At 43.5% G+C, this 16,281-nt stretch overlaps 1 protein-coding gene across 9 annotated transcripts in view; it reads left to right on the top strand.

Moving 5' to 3' along the window:
* FOXP1 (forkhead box P1) overlaps nt 1-12,083 on the top strand; it is a 502,464-nt gene extending 490,381 nt beyond the window's left edge. For all 9 annotated transcript variants that reach the window (XM_049715811.1, XM_033424880.2, XM_049715807.1 and 6 more), the window contains 2 exons: nt 1,061-1,227; nt 7,225-12,083. In XM_049715811.1, the coding sequence (XP_049571768.1) occupies nt 1,061-1,227; nt 7,225-7,369 (312 nt within the window). In that variant the 3' untranslated portion in view covers nt 7,370-12,083. The remainder of the gene's footprint in view (nt 1-1,060; nt 1,228-7,224) is intronic.
* Nucleotides 12,084-16,281: the final 4,198 nt, after the last annotated feature.

The raw sequence follows: 16,281 nt of genomic DNA on the forward strand, positions 1-16,281 counted from the left end.
CTGCAAGAGGGCCGTTTTGATAAATCTGGGTCTAATTACAGCCGCCAGTTTTTGAACGTCTGTCCTCTTTTAATAAAATGAAGAGTCACTGGGTCAGGATCATGACCCAAATGCAGCAATATGGCTACTTCAGCCCAGTGATAAGTATGTCTGACTATTGTCCGCATCTCAGGACTGGGGTGGTCGTTCTGTTCAACCGCAGTAGGATAAAAACAATGAGCAGTATCCCACCACGGGGTTGAGGAGTTCTTTCTTTTCCCCGCCACTTCCACACTCTGCCGCTGACACTCGCTGGGAGGGAGGGACTTTGTCACCCTCAGTAAGGATGTACTTACGTACCCAGAGGAAATACGATGTACAGCTTCCTTTTGCCAGAGACTTCCTGCTTCTTCAGTCCTCCAATTCCAGGTGATTGGTCAGAGCCTGAAAGATTACCTAGAGTTACCGTTCAGCCAGTTATCTGAAAACTACACTAAAAAGCTTCAAAAATAATTCATTCCAATGGAAATGATGGGGGCGGGGAGATAAAAACGGATTCCGCTTCTATAATCTCTTCCTTTTCTGTAGTCTCTAAGACAAATGGTTATGGAAGTGCTCCTAAGTTTGGGCTCTGTGGCCCGAGTAGTCTGCTCAGATCTTTAATAACATCCAATACTGGAGTCCTCGAAGTGGATAAAGAAATGAAAATTCCATCATATGTCCCTGTGATCTAGAAATGTTCCGTTCCTCTTGAAAAAAGGCATCAGACAGAAACCTCGTTACTGGTAGATAGATAGCCTTGTCTAAACGCAGATGCCTCTACCCAGCAGGGCTGACTGGAGCCCTCCCTCCCCACGGGCGCTTTGGTCCCTCCAGCTAGCTCTCTGAGACCCAGCCTGGGCCGTGTTGTCAGCAGCCTGACTTGTAAAGCACAAATCCTTCTACACCGATTAGAAACTTGTCTTTTCCAACCCGTGCCAGAATGCCGTGAAACCGAAGATCATTGAATCCACCCATAACTGATAGCTTCCCCGCCTGTGTACACCCTTGTCTTCATAACTCTTCTCTCGATTGATGGCAGGCTTCGATGGCTGAGAACAGTATACCTCTATACACTACCGCTTCCATGGGAAACCCCACTCTGGGCAACCTAGCCAGCGCCATACGGGAAGAGCTGAACGGGGCGATGGAGCACACCAACAGCAACGAGAGCGACAGCAGCCCGGGCAGATCCCCTATGCAAGCCGTGTGAGTACCCGCCACCCCGGAACGCCTTTGCCGTCACGTCCCGGTCCCCCTGTTCTAGGTGCACACCGGCCCCTTCTCCTCTGGCGGCTTTTGACACCTTTTCTGTAACTTCTGATTTCCTAGAACCCAGATAGAAGTGGGCGCGTCCAGAAACCCTTAGCTCGGTTCGCACCTAGGAGGACCGTTTACTGACGTTCCCGTTACAGCAGTAGGCTTCACGCGGCCCCACGAGTGCCCAAGGCCATAAAATGGGTGACACCTGTGCTCTTGGCCTTCGCTTGCCCGGCTCAGGCCATTCTCGCAGCCACATTACCTTTTCCTCCTATAGCAGTAGAACGCATCCCGGTGGCCGAGTTCTTCGCCGTCTGTTCACCGTGTGGGCGGGCTGAAGCTAGCGGGGAGGCAAAGGATGCTCGTTTACTTGGTTACGTGGTACGCGGAAGCGTGGACGCCATGGCGAAGCGTCATTACCAAGCACTGACGATGGCACGAACGAAAGGTGGCATGGTTCATAGATTGCTCTTAAAATATTAAAAGGAAAATTAACAGGAGGATTAATGAGCACGCCCAGAAGCGTACGGAGTGAGGCACGAGGGCTATCCCAGGCTGCATGTGCGTGGCGCCAGGACCAGGCGCACCACGGGCAGGGCCGTGCGTGCTGCCCCTTTTGGCTGGGTGATGGGAGGCAGGCGGGGTGACAGTAACGACTCCCCGTCTCCCAGGAAAAGTTTTAAACGAGCAAAGAGAGCACACTTCCCCAGAGAGGATTGGCGGGGGATGCTGTCGAATGACAGCCTCTGGCTTAGAGCGAGTCTCTGCGAAACCCGCTGCCCGCTTTAAAGGGATAAACCTATTCAGTGTTGACCGTGCTGTCAGCTCCCAGAAACGAACCCCTTGTCTACACAGTGTCTCTGAATTCCTGACCAACGTCTTATTTTAAGAGCATTTGAGCGATGAGAATGGAAAATATGACCTGTGGCAGTTAGCAAGAGCATGAACTGGCACCTACCAACAAAGGCAAAATGCTGTCTGCCAGCATGGGTAGCTTGGTGGGTTTGGAGGAGTCTGAAATTTGATTCTTTAGCATTTGAATTGCATGCCCAGAGTGCTTTGCAAAGGACCTTTAAAGATGAAAATAATCGTTTTAAATTTATATCAACAGTCTCTTAGCATTTACTCCACAGCATTTTAAGAATGTGTTTCTCTCTCACGCCGCTACTGCCATCGATCTTCCTTCGTCAAGCAACCTGGTCTTTCTGACTTTATTATCACACCCGTATTCATCTCGAAATCGTTGTCACCACAGGAGTATTTTACTAAGCTGTTAAGGAAGTTCAGAGCACACGTAAATTGGCGTGTGCGCTGCTTCAAGGAGTACTTACTGGAGCAGAAGCATCTGAAGTTACTGAGTGGAAGAGAGACTGTTTGTCTGTCATAGTATCCACAGACCGCTGACATTTACCTGATGTGTGTTCCTAGTATCTATAGTAAAAAGGATCGCTGAGAAAAGAGAAGAAAATTTTAAAAAAAGGTATTTGGGTAAAAACCTCTCACAGCCGTTTAGAGTGAGGCTAATTTTGCTGTACAGGATAGAGTCACTATAAAGTTATTTCAGGCTTTGAGTTAAACCAGAAACCTTGCTTTACAGCAAGCAATCAGCCTAATTTTTAACGAAATCAAGGTTGTACTGGTGTGAGTGTGTGTGTTTTGTTTTTAAGAAACCCTGCATAGGGATGCCCCAAAGCATACTGTTTTATTGCTCAAATCTCACAGGTTTACACTAAAATAAAGGATTTTGCTAAAAATAATTGCTGGTCATCAGCCCATATTCCCTGTGCCTACTCTCGGTGTTTGTGAGAGATGCTTAACTCTATTTGATCTCAAATTTCCATTAAGCAAATTCTATAATGACGTAGTTTTCTTTCTTGTCCAACGTGCATTTACCCTGCTATGATGCAACTTGTTTCTCACCTGTTCTGTTCTCTGGGAATAAACCAGCCATAAACTCTACAGCAAGGCTTAAAGGGCCTCGGTTAATGAGGCAGCCCAGCTACTATGGAGTGTCGAAATAGAACTTCTTACCCTTTCTGTGACACTCAAACCCCACAACATTTTTGTCTGTCTCTTGAAACAAACGCTACAAAGTAGTCACATAATTATGGCTTTGGGGCCTTATACTTTTATCCTGATAGGGGCTAAAGGAGCTACAAAGCAAAATACTCCATGCTGTGCCCACACCCTCTGAACACAATGCCTTTAAACACCAGTCAGCTTGCCTTAAAAACTCTTCTGTTCCCAGAGTAGCTAAACAAAGGAATTACTCAGATGTAAGAAAGGAAATGTGGGGCTTTGCAGTTATTCACTGGGAGCCCTTTCGGAAGCAGGAGTCGGAGAGCGAGGCATTGGGGCGGCGGTGGGGGGGTGGGGTGGGGTGGGGGGGCGACCTGCAAGGGTAGAAGGCGCCACCTGCAGCTCCATCTCCCAGGAGGCACCTGGGAGACCACGAAACAGTGTGCATCTTACCTGAAATGGATCTCGCGTGGAGACCCTTTCTCTAGAGCCCTGCATGCCTGCATGCCTGAGTTACTGCTTTTGCCCCACCTGGGGGGAGGAAGGGCCGGGGGGCGGGGATCTGCTGGTATCACGAAACGGCGTGAAGCTGGATTTCATTTCTGTGGAGTTTTAAGAAGCCTTAGTATCTCACCTGGTTGTGTTGTCAGGTTGTCACACCGTAGACCTGGTCAGTTCACCTTTGCTGGGCTTCCACTCGGCAGTAGGTGCTGGGATTGAGCCAGCGTGCATAGGGTCGTCACCTGTGTCTTTGGGACAGAAAATAACCTTCCTGAAGTTGGGTTGCAGATTTCACGGGAAAACAAAATATTCTCTCCCGTAAACTCTACCTTGTTGGCGGGACTGGGTGGGTGGGTGGGGGTGGGGGGATTTTGTTTCGTTCTGCCTGGCAAAACATTTGTCCGAGTCTAAAATTACAAAGCAAGAACTTCATGAAGACTCGCCACTCTCTTCCAGGGCCCAGCACCCCCTCCCACCCATATAGCCTTGTATCATCTCTGTCATCAGATTCAGCTCTGTAAACCAGAAAAGATGAATACATCTGGTAGTTTAAAAAAACGAAAATAGGAAAATGTTGATCAGGGAAACAGCTGACTCTCAATCCAGGCTACACACAACCCAGCACCACTCCTGTCCAATCAGTGTCACGAGAACCACGTTGCCAGAGGACAGGAGGGGGGTGACGTTTGAAGTAACAGTCCTCAATGGTGCGAATACAAAACTGAAACGTGAAGAGATGTTCACCATCGTCAGTCATCCAAAAACAACACCGTGTACGGTAGCCTGAGCTTTCCTTATTACACCTGCCCAGCAACACCATGTTCTCAGAAAGCAGTGCTTGGTGCTGATGAGGTTGAGTCTAAATCCATAAAGCTTCTTTGGCAGTTAGTATCGCACTAAATCATAAGAACCGTAAGATGTTTTCGCCTCTGCCCCAACAATTTTATTCTTAGAAATTTATCCTAAGGAGGTAAACCAACAGAAATGTGGATAAAAGCGGTCACTGTGTTATACAAAGATCAAGGCGGGGGCGAGGTATGGGGGTGAGCGAAAGACAGTCCCCAAATGCCCAGTATTAAAGGACTAATGTCATCACACTGGGATCTCATAGCCATAACGATTAACACTGTAAAGGTAGCAAAATAATCACATTCTTGCTATGTGTACAATAGGTAAAAACACGGCCCCAAATGGGAGAAGACAGGCAAAACCAAGAAAGTCTACCTTAGAGTTTATGGGTGATATATATATATATATATATATTTTTTTTTTTTTAAGGAATAAAAATCAACACACCTGACTCTTCCCAAAACAATATAGGGGGTCCTACCGGAGCTGACTTCCCAGGCAATGCCGATGTATGCAGTCACGCAGGATCCCACACTTAAGAGTTTTAACGCTCAGCTGTTTCCGAAATCCTCAACGACTTTTTCAAACACATTTTCACTTTGCACTGGGCTCTGCACATTATGCATACGGTCCTGGATCTTGATGCTGAAACACAAATAAATAGGCCCATTAAAAAAACTAAAGCTAGATGGAGCCAAACTAGTAAAACATACTCTACTCTAATAAGACTTGGGTATATTTCGTTTTGCACATAGGTTGTAAGAATACGGGCCCTATTTTTTTTTTTTTAATGGTTTGCTGTTTTTTTGCTTTTTTAAAAAAATTTATTTTGTGTTTTATTTTACTTTTGGCTGCGTTGGGTCTTCATTGCTGCGCGTGGGCCCTCTCTAGTTGCAGGGAGCCGGGGCCACGCTTCGCTGCCGTGCGCGGGCCTCTCATGGCGGTGGCCTCTCTCGTTGCAGAGCACGGGCTCCAGGCACGCAGCCTCAGTAGCTGTGGCTCACGGGCTCTAGAGCGCAGGCTCAGTAGTTGTGGCGCACGGGCTCAGCCGCTCCGCGGCACGTGGGATCTTCCCGGACCGGGGCTCGAACCCGTGTCCCCTGCGTTGGCAGGCGGACTCTTAACCACTGCGCCACCAGGGACGCCCCGGGCCCTATTTTTTAAAAGCTATTTATCCCAGCATCTACCCCCAGACACTCTCTAGGCTCTGCTCATTTTACAGTCAGTTGCTCTTCTAGAGGATCACGTGTCAAAGGGCAGTCCAAAGCACTCCTCTGTTGATTTTTCAAGGGTTCAAGAGGCCTTTGGGGTTTGCACACAACATCAGTTATTTAGGAAGGCCACCATCCCCAGCACCTCCTCTTATTACTAGTAATACTTGATAACGTCAATGAAAAAAATCCTCCCTTCTGCGGCCCGTTCCTGCAATGGGACTTCTCTTTTAAAAAAAAAAACCTGAATGGTTCTTTTACGTATCAAAAGCCCCGCCACCGAAAGTAATTTGTATTTGCAAACGATCGGTTGTAAATATGATTTAGGAACAACATTTCTCAATTGTTACCGGAGTGCTTCGCGTGGTCCCCCGCAGGCCCCTTCGGGTGAACCGTGCGCTGGGCTATAATGAGCAAGTCGGCAGATCTCATCGGAGCCCCGCGTCCCGGTGGCCGCTACCAGCCGGGCCTCGTGTTTTGCCTTGTTTACAGCTGACAGCGTTATTATTCTGATCGGGGCTCTGCTTTCTTATCATATTGTTGTGTTGAGCGCGCCTTTTCCTCTCCGTTTGTGTTCCCTGGCAGGGCTTTTCTTGCCTTATTGACAGTTTGTAAAAATATGCATTAATTTGGAGTTTCCAGCATGTATCATGGTGTCTCTCTGCTGTGTTTGCTTGAAGTTGATTAATGATAGACCCTCGCTTGGGGTCGGTCTCCGGAGAGTTCTTTCACAGGTTCTGCATGTTAACTAGCAAAGCAGAACACACAGCAAGCCGTGATTAGCCCAGCCTCCTGCACACAGTGGTCCCCACAAACCACTGTTGCGTTAACCGATTCTTGCTTCACGGGATTATTGGAAGATTTGTATTCATCCACCCAGCAGGCCACTATGGGGCCTGTTAGCTGACACTCAAAGGGTGGTCCTCGGACCAGCAGCATCACCGGGGAGCTGGTCAGAGATGCAGAGGCTCAGGCCACACCCCAAACCTGCTGAGTCACAGGCTGCATTTTCACCAGATCCCACGGGAATCTGTGTGCACATTACAGTGTAAGAAACACCACGGGAGAAGGACACACCCCCTGATGCTTCTGTCCAGAGACCCTTCTGTGATGATGGAAATTTCTCCCTCTGTGCTATCCAACATGGTAGCCGTTAGCCAACACATGTGGCCCTTGAGCTCTTGAAATGTGGCCAGTGTAACTGAGAAATGGAATTTTAAATTGTCTTCATTTTCATAGTCGCACGTGGTTAGTGGCTGCTGTGTCGAACATCACAGCTCTAGACTGGGGATTCTGTGTTACCCAAAACCGCCGACGTACCTTGCGTTGGGAAGTCCCCACGGTGAACCTTCTTTTGTCTTTCCAGGCATCCTGTACATGTCAAAGAAGAGCCCCTGGATCCAGAGGAAGCTGAAGGGCCGCTATCCCTAGTGACAACAGCCAACCACAGTCCAGATTTTGACCACGACAGAGATTACGAAGACGAACCAGTACATGAGGACGTGGAGTGAACATCTGGGCAGGCCGACCCCAAGAGCGTGAAGATTTGGGGGGGGGCACACAAGACAAAACACGTCAAAAGTTTGCAGTGAAATCGTTCTCCATTGGTTGTACAGTGTGGAGGATTTTTCACTGCATTTTGACAACTCTGCAATGTGTTAACTCTTAGTGCCATCAAGAATCCCATTTGGGAGTATTTTTGATTTTTCTACTTTTTGTTGAAAAAAGGAATTTGTACTCTGTGCATTGGATGGACTTGTTTGGTACTGGGGATTTTCCTCTCTTAACAGTCAACATCAGTGTTGTAAATTTGCTAAACTGATTCACTTTTAGCAGCAGACTTTGAACTGCAGTCCTGCCGACATTGGACAGTGAGGACACCCAACTGAGCATGTGCACCTAAGCTGCAGACCACGCCTCTGCCCAGAATTTAAGGATTCCAATGGACGACCTATTTGCACAGTACTGCATGTTGATTATCACTGCCTTTACTCCATTTTTTTTTTTTTTTTTTTTTTTTTTTTGCTTCCAGTTGGGATGGGGAAGGCCTTTGTGTGTGTATTGGGGGGAGGGTTTAAAAATAATTATCCCAAACTTTTTAATGTATTGCTTTTTTTTTTTTTTTTTTGGCTTCTCCTATACCATTTTAAGTTCTGACCTCAGGCTTCCATTCGGGCCCACGGCCTCTTGGAGGCTTCAAGTTTTCTGTACCTTGTGATGAATGTTAATAGGTGTTTTTATTATACGAAGCTGAATGTCATTTCTCGTTCGTAGTTTTCTGTCACTCATTCCATGTCCCTTCAGACATCACCACTGTTTTCTCGAAAGTCAGAAAACATTCCGTTTTGATCTTTTGCAAAAAGGTCCCAAATGCTGCACTCTACACGTGAAGGTCCTCTCACCCAGACGTGAAGTTCCTGCCAGAAAGAGAATGAATGACAGAAAAAAAAAAAAAAAACAGAGACACCCTAGGAACCATGCAGATTCATTCCATGAAGCAGTATTGGAAGGTGGGAAGGGGGTTGTTTCAGAGTTTCCTCTTTTTTTTTTTAATATTGCACCTACCATCATTCTTAATAAATGCCACAGCATTTACCAGCACAAGGAGACACAGGCAGCAGCCCCCTTACCCCCAAAGCAAAACAAACAAAAGACAAACTCTCACAGTAGTTCGACTGACAGTGGCTGTGGAAGCCCGTCCCTGGGATGACCTAGTTGAGATGGGCCTCAGGCTCTCGCAGTTGTTCAAACCAGTGTGGGTTGCTTTGTTTGCAAAATGGCCCAAAAGCTGGCTTCCCTGAGCAACTGTGCTGAAAGTCGTGGTGGCCCCAAACCGAAACATCCATTCAGACCTGCTTGGTGGCATTCATGTGTCTGAATGCAAATTAGATTTCCGATTGAACTTGCTATGCGAGTTAATGAGAACTGGGTTCAGCAAATGCTAAAGTGTTAATTTCCAATGTGCAGGTTTGGTATAGCAGTTCAGCATGGGAGGCAGTACCATCCCACCAACCCAGTCCCAAAAACCAACAGGAGAAGACATCAGGCAGATGGGGGCACAGCTCAGCCCTGGGCTTTTGGGGAAACACACGTGGCGCACAGAACATAACAGTCATGGGTCAGTACAGCCTCAGTCCTTGGAACCCCTGAACGCTTCCACTCTGCACCCCTTTCCTGTCACTCATTTATTTACCTAGGAGTGTAGCTTTTGTTTTAGTTTAAGAGCCTTTTGGAGCTTAATTTATATGCTTTGTACCTCTTTTTTTTTTTTTCCCCTAAAATTACCAAAGATATTCCACAAAGGTAAATTATGTTCTCTGTTTTTATGCTTTATCTGATGAAGCCAAATATCCTCTTCTTGTTGATCAAAGGAGGCAAAATAATTTAGAGGCAATTGATGAGATACAGGCTATTGCTAACTTAAGAGAACTGCTTCTTCATCATAGAGGACATTTAGAAGACCAAGTAGGTAATGGAACCAAAGTTGTTACTTTTTTTTTTTTTTTTTTCCTTCAGTCCTCGGTTTTTGTTTTTGTTTTTTCCTTCTGTAGCTCTACAGAGACCAAAACGCATTCTTGTAAAGAGAACTTATGGGGCTACTGAAGAGAGAAATAGGACACAGTATTAAGGGAGCAATAGAAGGAAGGGATTACCATCTCCAAGAAGAAAAACCAATGTACGGCACATGAAACTTAGGGGGTGTCCAGTCCAGGAGACAGTTAAGATACAATGAAGGTAAAATTCAGAGAGAACAGAACAGCTTCCACAATTGAACCAGACCGCATAATGTAGTATTTCTAGAAGACATTTCTTTTTCAAAGAAAGATTGTATGCCACTTTTGTTTAAGGACTGTGCTATGATCACTGCATTCATTTGGGTTTATCTTGGCATATATATCCTCTGGGTTTTTGTTTTTGTTTTTTTTTAAAAGGTTTCCTTTTTTTCCTTCCTTTTTTCCGGATTAGGCTTGCGTCAGCATTTTTCATTTAAAAAAAAAAGTAACATTCCCGTCCACTCACAAGCTTGGTACAAAAACTTCTCTGGCAGTTCCTTTTGAAGCTTCACACTGCTTTCTCTATAAAGAGCAGTCTGTGGTCACTCGAGACTTACTTTTTTTTTTTTTTTTTTTTTCAACTTTTCCAGGCAGCGTCATGATGTGCAGGCAGTAGCCAGACAGGGTCATGGGAAGGGGGCCCTGTGCTTCTAAACTGAGTGGTTGCTGGTTAGTTTGGTATTCAAAAGAGGATAAAAATCTGGTAGATTAGTTCATTCTCAGCATGTGTAGCTAGACATGAGTAAAGTTAACAGCATGAGAAACTGTTAGTACGCATACCTCAGTTCAAACCTTTAGGGAATGATTAAAATTTTAAAAAAAAATACATTTCACTCAGTTGCACTTAGTCGTATGTCTTGCATGCTTAGTCTAAAGACTGTAGCAAAAAGAAAAAAAAAAAGAAAAATTAGCTTTTACATATCTTTGCAGGTATCACAGCCTTGCAGAAGAACCAACTGAAAAAAAAAATTTCTCAGGCTTTACAGCAAGCAAACTTCACTCTGATTTTTCCAATTCTGATTCTGTATCCCTTGGGGGTATCCCAGTTGCTTCTTTAGGATGGGGTTTATTATGTTGTACATATATCCCGATGTGTCTGTGTGACTCTTTGTCTTTTTTGGGGGAGGGCGGAGGGTGGTTCTTTTTTTAGATATTGTTCCTAAAAAGGAATAAATGCATATACACCTGTTTGTCAAAACACCTTTGCTTTTTGTGCAACTGCTTTATATTAACGATACTTTAAAAAAAAAAAAAAAACCTTTGGAAAAAAAACTACTGTATGTAATGGAATTGCAGAATATGCTGCACATGTATTTTATTTAGTTATTCTTGCTTTCAGAATATTGGATGACATTTCCTGACATGTGGGAGGGAGAAACTCCCAAATTTCTTTTTTTTTTTTTTTTTTTGGCTTTTAAAATTGTAACATAGTGACAGATTTTTTTTTTTTTTTTCTTTTTTCCTGTTCTCATTGATCGGAGCATCTTGTACAGGTTTTTTTGGTGTTTGTGCCTGCCGGTGTGAGTTCCTCTGTTTTTTGATACATTCCTATCCCTTGTGTTTATCCTACCATTGCCTTCCTGGCTATCTTAAACAAGTTCATGCGTTTGAAAAGAGAAAAAAAAAAAAATGTTGTTTTAAACAATGTTTTCTCCTGCTGCAGTAAATATTTTGCATGATGAAATTCCAGGGTCACACTTTCAAAGTTTATCAGTGAAGTAGTGATTAATCATGGGGAGTGTCAAAGCTATTGAACTTTTTGTATAAAAACAAGAAAAAAAGAAAGAAAACTTTACAAGGTGCCAAGATGTACAGACAATTTGTTGCTTTTTTTTTTCCCCAAAGAAAAGCGTACCTTAGGGAGAACGGTCCCTTGTACCGGGCAAATGCACTGTCAGGAATGAGGATCCATCCTACTTGTTGTCCCTAGAGTCTGTCCTTGTAAGACAAGTTCACGCTGCCTGCATTGAACCAGCAGTGAAAGGAAACATCAAGGCTTATGAACGGGAAGAGTGACCGCCAGCCCTGCCACCTTCGGACGGCTCCGACCTGATTCCCCGCGTTCCGTCAGACCTAGTAAAGACACCTCGGATTCTTCACCCAAAATATGATGTCCATCACTAGCTATTTTATCCCGGAAAAAAAAAAAAAAAGTTAAAGATTTCCTCTCCTTTCCGCATTCCAGCTTGAGCTCCGTTTCCAAGGGTACCAAGAAGAACATGCTTGTCGGGATTTTGAATCTTTGGGGGACCTTTTGGTTCATGGTAGACCCTCTGGATATTTTGGATGTTTCTGAGAGTCGATTTTGGCTTTTCTCTCCTGAGAAATGAGACTTATAATTCCAAAGGCATTTTGTGGGCCCGGTGTAGTTCTCATGATCTCTGCTACCCAGAAGCCTGCATGGAGATGGTACAGCCCGGACTGTCAGCGTGGTGCTCCGTGGAGATGTGCTGCCAGTAACAAGAATTTTTTTTTTTTTAATTTCGTTTTGTTTTGATAAGGCATAAAAGGAACTCATTCCGTGACATCAACTGTAATTCCATCATTCCGTGTCTGTGGATACAGACAATAAAAAAAAAAAAAATGTTGTGTAGTCAGTACTAATGACTGACATGATCGCATTCTCAAATGCAATAAAAATGCTGGTTGTTCACACTGGTAGTAAAAGTCGCCACAGCCTAAGTTTCTTTCCCCTTCTGACCTGCTCAGAGTGTGTGTTCGGCATATGCCTTAGGTTTAGCACCAGCTGCTTCCCTCCCAGAATTAAAATCAATCTTAACTAAAAGCTTTCATCATCACGGAGAATTGAAGCTCTCGTCCCTCAGGATTTCAAAGTGAAAGTCTCCACTTAGAGAATTGGGGAAAAAAACAGAAAAAGAGAGGCTACCTTTTCTCTCCAGGAAGCACACTGTGATTTTTTTTTTTTTCCTTCATCACATTTTATAGAGAAAAAACAAAATATTGAATAACTAGCATTAAGAGCTAACTAAAATTTCAGAGGAAGGCAATTTCATGAATAATTCATTCAAATTTCACATCTGCAAGATTAGTCATCCAAATAAAATGCTAATGTCAAAAACATGCACCATCTATAATATTCTCATCAAGAAATCTTTTTGCATATAATGATAAATGCCGAGATTAGGACAAATGATTTTATAAAAATACTCTATCAGAAAGTAGGTTCGATAGCTGCCTTTACTGATGCAAACAGGAAAGCTCCCATAACTAAATATTTCCAGAACAACCATCTTGATTTCTGAGGTCTTTAAAAATCACAGACCTCTAGAAAAATGTGCTATTTCTCTTTAATATTATTCTGTCATACACATTCTAAGGATTAATGAATTTGGGCATCCTCTTTGAGTAAAAAATCGGTATATCGAAAGCAGCACTATTAAGTGGCCAAACCGCAGTGACATACAACTGTGACGTGTATAATTCAGAGCACATAACACGAGCCAAGAGATGACTTGAAAATTAACCTTGCAGTTCTTATTCGGCAGAGACCGGCTGATACTGAGGAATATGTAAACGTTCCTTCCCAGCGTTGTTTTGAAAAGCCCATACAGTTATGCCACTGTCTAAAAGCCCTCTGGTCTGATAATTAGTAAAACATCTGAACCCTTAATTCTTATCTAGCTACTAAGAATAAATTAGGGTTAATTGAAATTCCTTTAAACGCCAGGCTTAAACATAAATACTGCTTACAGCATGTGCAGTTGGTAAAATTAAATATGTACACATATTTGAATCAACTGAAGGACCCAAACCAAGTAGGACGACGCATTAGAGAAGATTTTGCTGGTTGATGCATATATACATTTTTCAGTGTATTTCAGGAATCGTTCTAAGACGGGAACATCCTCTTTGACATTTATTTCAGGCTTGTCACTCAGATAAACAAGGCAGCAAACCCAAACTGTTGGCTCTTCTTTTAAACGGGAGCCTTTGTATCAAGAGCCTAAACTCTGAGGAAGGCCAGTTTCACACCTACACTAACCAGCTGCGTGATAGCTGTTACTCCCCCTCCCCCCAGAAAAAGATTAAAACATAGTGTAATTAGTCTTTCTTGACTTACGAGGTTGTGCCGCCTTTGATGCTGTTACATATTTAGGTGTAGGGTAATATTCACAATTTATCTTTCATCTTTAGTTGAGTCACATAAAAGTAGTCTTTATCTGAATAAAGTGAAGTTGGGCCTCAAACCTTCATTTAACGAATTGACTGATGGATGAAAGGTTTAAGGCAGAATTCACGTTGGATGGAAATTAAATTACGTACAAAAACACTGGTTTAACTGTGGGACAATATTTGGCTTAGAACGCCGTCACTCTAGATATAACCGACTTTTATTTATTTTTAAACAGCATTTTATTTTTTTAAAAAATAATACCCCATGTCATCTTATTTCCACTCTGATCGTAAAATGAGATTCCATGCTTAGCACCCCCAAAATACACATATATATCTATTTGAAATGATCAGCCGGCCTTTTCTTTGGCTCCTACCAGGAATGTAGGGAGGGAGAAAAAGGGGAAAAAGACAAGCTTCAAGTTATAATGTTAATTTGAAGGTAACCGGCCTTTCAAGAATTAATTTCAGCCAAAGCAATAATCATTATTTACCAGCGTGTGACACTTTTATCACTCATCATATTAGCAAATTTCCATTGAAAATGCTAAAATGGATCGTCATAAGGCAGATAACTGCTCTAGCTGTAAAAATGACCAACACAAGTGCCGGGACTCAAACATTAAATTATACTGTAATTAATAAAGACAGTTAAGCTGTCTACTAGCAACAGCAATTTAGGTAACCACATTTGATCGGCTATAAATTGTAACTACATTAAAATTCCAGAAATACTAGCAATATGGATTAGTTGATGGAAGTCACTGCTGATCACCAATTCTCTCCTTTTTTTTTTTTTTTTTTTAAAACAACGGAAGCACAGGTCAGGTTGACCACAAATCTGTGAGCGAAGATCAGGCCTTAGCACTTTTAATCTTGTGAAACAAGCATTTACAAATAGTTGCATCGATTTGTTAAAAAGCTTTAGGTGACATAAATTGTTTCCTGTTTAGCTTATTGCTCTGATACATAAATGTCACCCAGTCCAGTATTAATTAGGCCACAGAAGAACACAGGGTGACTTCCAGGGACGCATCTGTCAGTCCTTTTGTGAGCTTTCTGGGGAGCTGCTCTCGCTGGCTCATTTCTTATTAGCGACAGAGAGAGGAAGGAAAAACTCTTTGGCTATGTGAAGTCTTTAATACCAGTTTAATTTTCAATTCTCAACTAAATTGTGGGATTTCGGACCTGCTTCCTTGCTACTTGACATAAAGCAGCACGTCTGAAAAACATCTTCCAAATAGAATAGTATTTACAAGGCATTTCAGCCTCTGAAAAGCTAATACTCCTCCCTTCTCGATATAGGGGACTGCACGGGTTTCCGTGGATTGATATTTCTACACTTAAAACACAATTTTAAACGGCTTGTGCACGTTCCTGACTTAACATAAATCAACTGCATCACGTACACTTTCTTTAGGTAGGCATGCCACTTAGAAAAATACATGAGATTCTGGGGGCAGGGGGAAAGTCTGGAGAAAATCTATTAAATAGAAGTTTTTACTGTAATAGAATATTAATGTAAGCCAATGCTTATTTGCCATTAAGCTGTTCCTTTTTTTCTTTTTCTTCCTTTTTTTTTTTTTTAACATACACATGCTTTTTATTATTTTGCACTCAAGCAAAAATTCCACATTCAAAGACTTTCCATCTAGTTGGGAATGTCTCTGGCAAGAAACACGTAAGAAATCCTGACCTCCAGAAAGACAGCAGACCGTCCACACTGAGCTTTAGCCCCACAAGGCCACGCATGCAAACGTAAGGTACACGCTAGTCAACAGTGTGGAATCCGGAAAAACAATTATTCTTTAAATCCTGCCTCACCGCTACTCCACCAGAGCACAGAGGAAAATGTTTGATTTGCAACATAAAAGATTCATTAATTACCGCTTGAATATTTAAAGCTATTTTGCAGTCTAACAGAGATAAAGCAGTGAATTAAAACCTCTAATAAAATTGTAAAAATATTTCGGTAAGTTTACCCGTGTTATGATTTAGGGAGAGATTCAAGCATTCTCACGGAATAGTCTTAGCAATTTTCAAGTGTGTATTTGGAAGAAAGAGCTAAGTGTTCTAGGAATAATTTGTTTCTCACTTTCAAATGTTTACTAATAATTTATTTTCGAATCAAGTTTGCTACATTAGAATTCCACCGGTGGAGGGAAAAGAAAATCTGTCAAGCAGGTCGGAGCACGGTGTGTCTGACCCAGAAATTAAACTACTTTCAAAAGTATTCCATTAGGCTGAAGGCTTTAGAAGCTATCACACGAAAAGTGGTCAGTTCCTGCCCACAAAATGCATCAAAACCTGAAAACACCCCACCCCAAGGATATAGCCTAACACTCCCTCCGACGCCTGCCCAGCATTAGATGTATTTTGTTTTTATGATCCTTGAGAGCAGCGCTCCCCAACCTTTCTGGCACCAGGGACCGGTTTTTGTGGAAGACACTTTCTCCACGGATTCGGTGGCGGGGCGGGAGGGCGTAGGAGATGGTTCAGGGGTAACGCCCGCGGTGAGAAGCGGCGGATGAAGCTTCACGCGCCCGCCCGCCCGCCCGCCTGCCCGCCGCTCACCTCCTGCTGTGCGACCCGGTTCCCAACAGGCCGTGGACCCGGGAGCAGTCTGCAGCCTGGGGGCTGGGGACCCCTGCTTTGGAGCATTTCAGTGTTTGGATCCTGGGATCCTAGAAGTAGAGCCCAGCACGCTCTTGGAATCAAATGCTAGGGAACCTGAA

Source organism: Orcinus orca, chromosome 10, assembly GCF_937001465.1.
Source record: "Orcinus orca chromosome 10, mOrcOrc1.1, whole genome shotgun sequence".
Classification (NCBI taxonomy): domain Eukaryota; kingdom Metazoa; phylum Chordata; class Mammalia; order Artiodactyla; family Delphinidae; genus Orcinus; species Orcinus orca.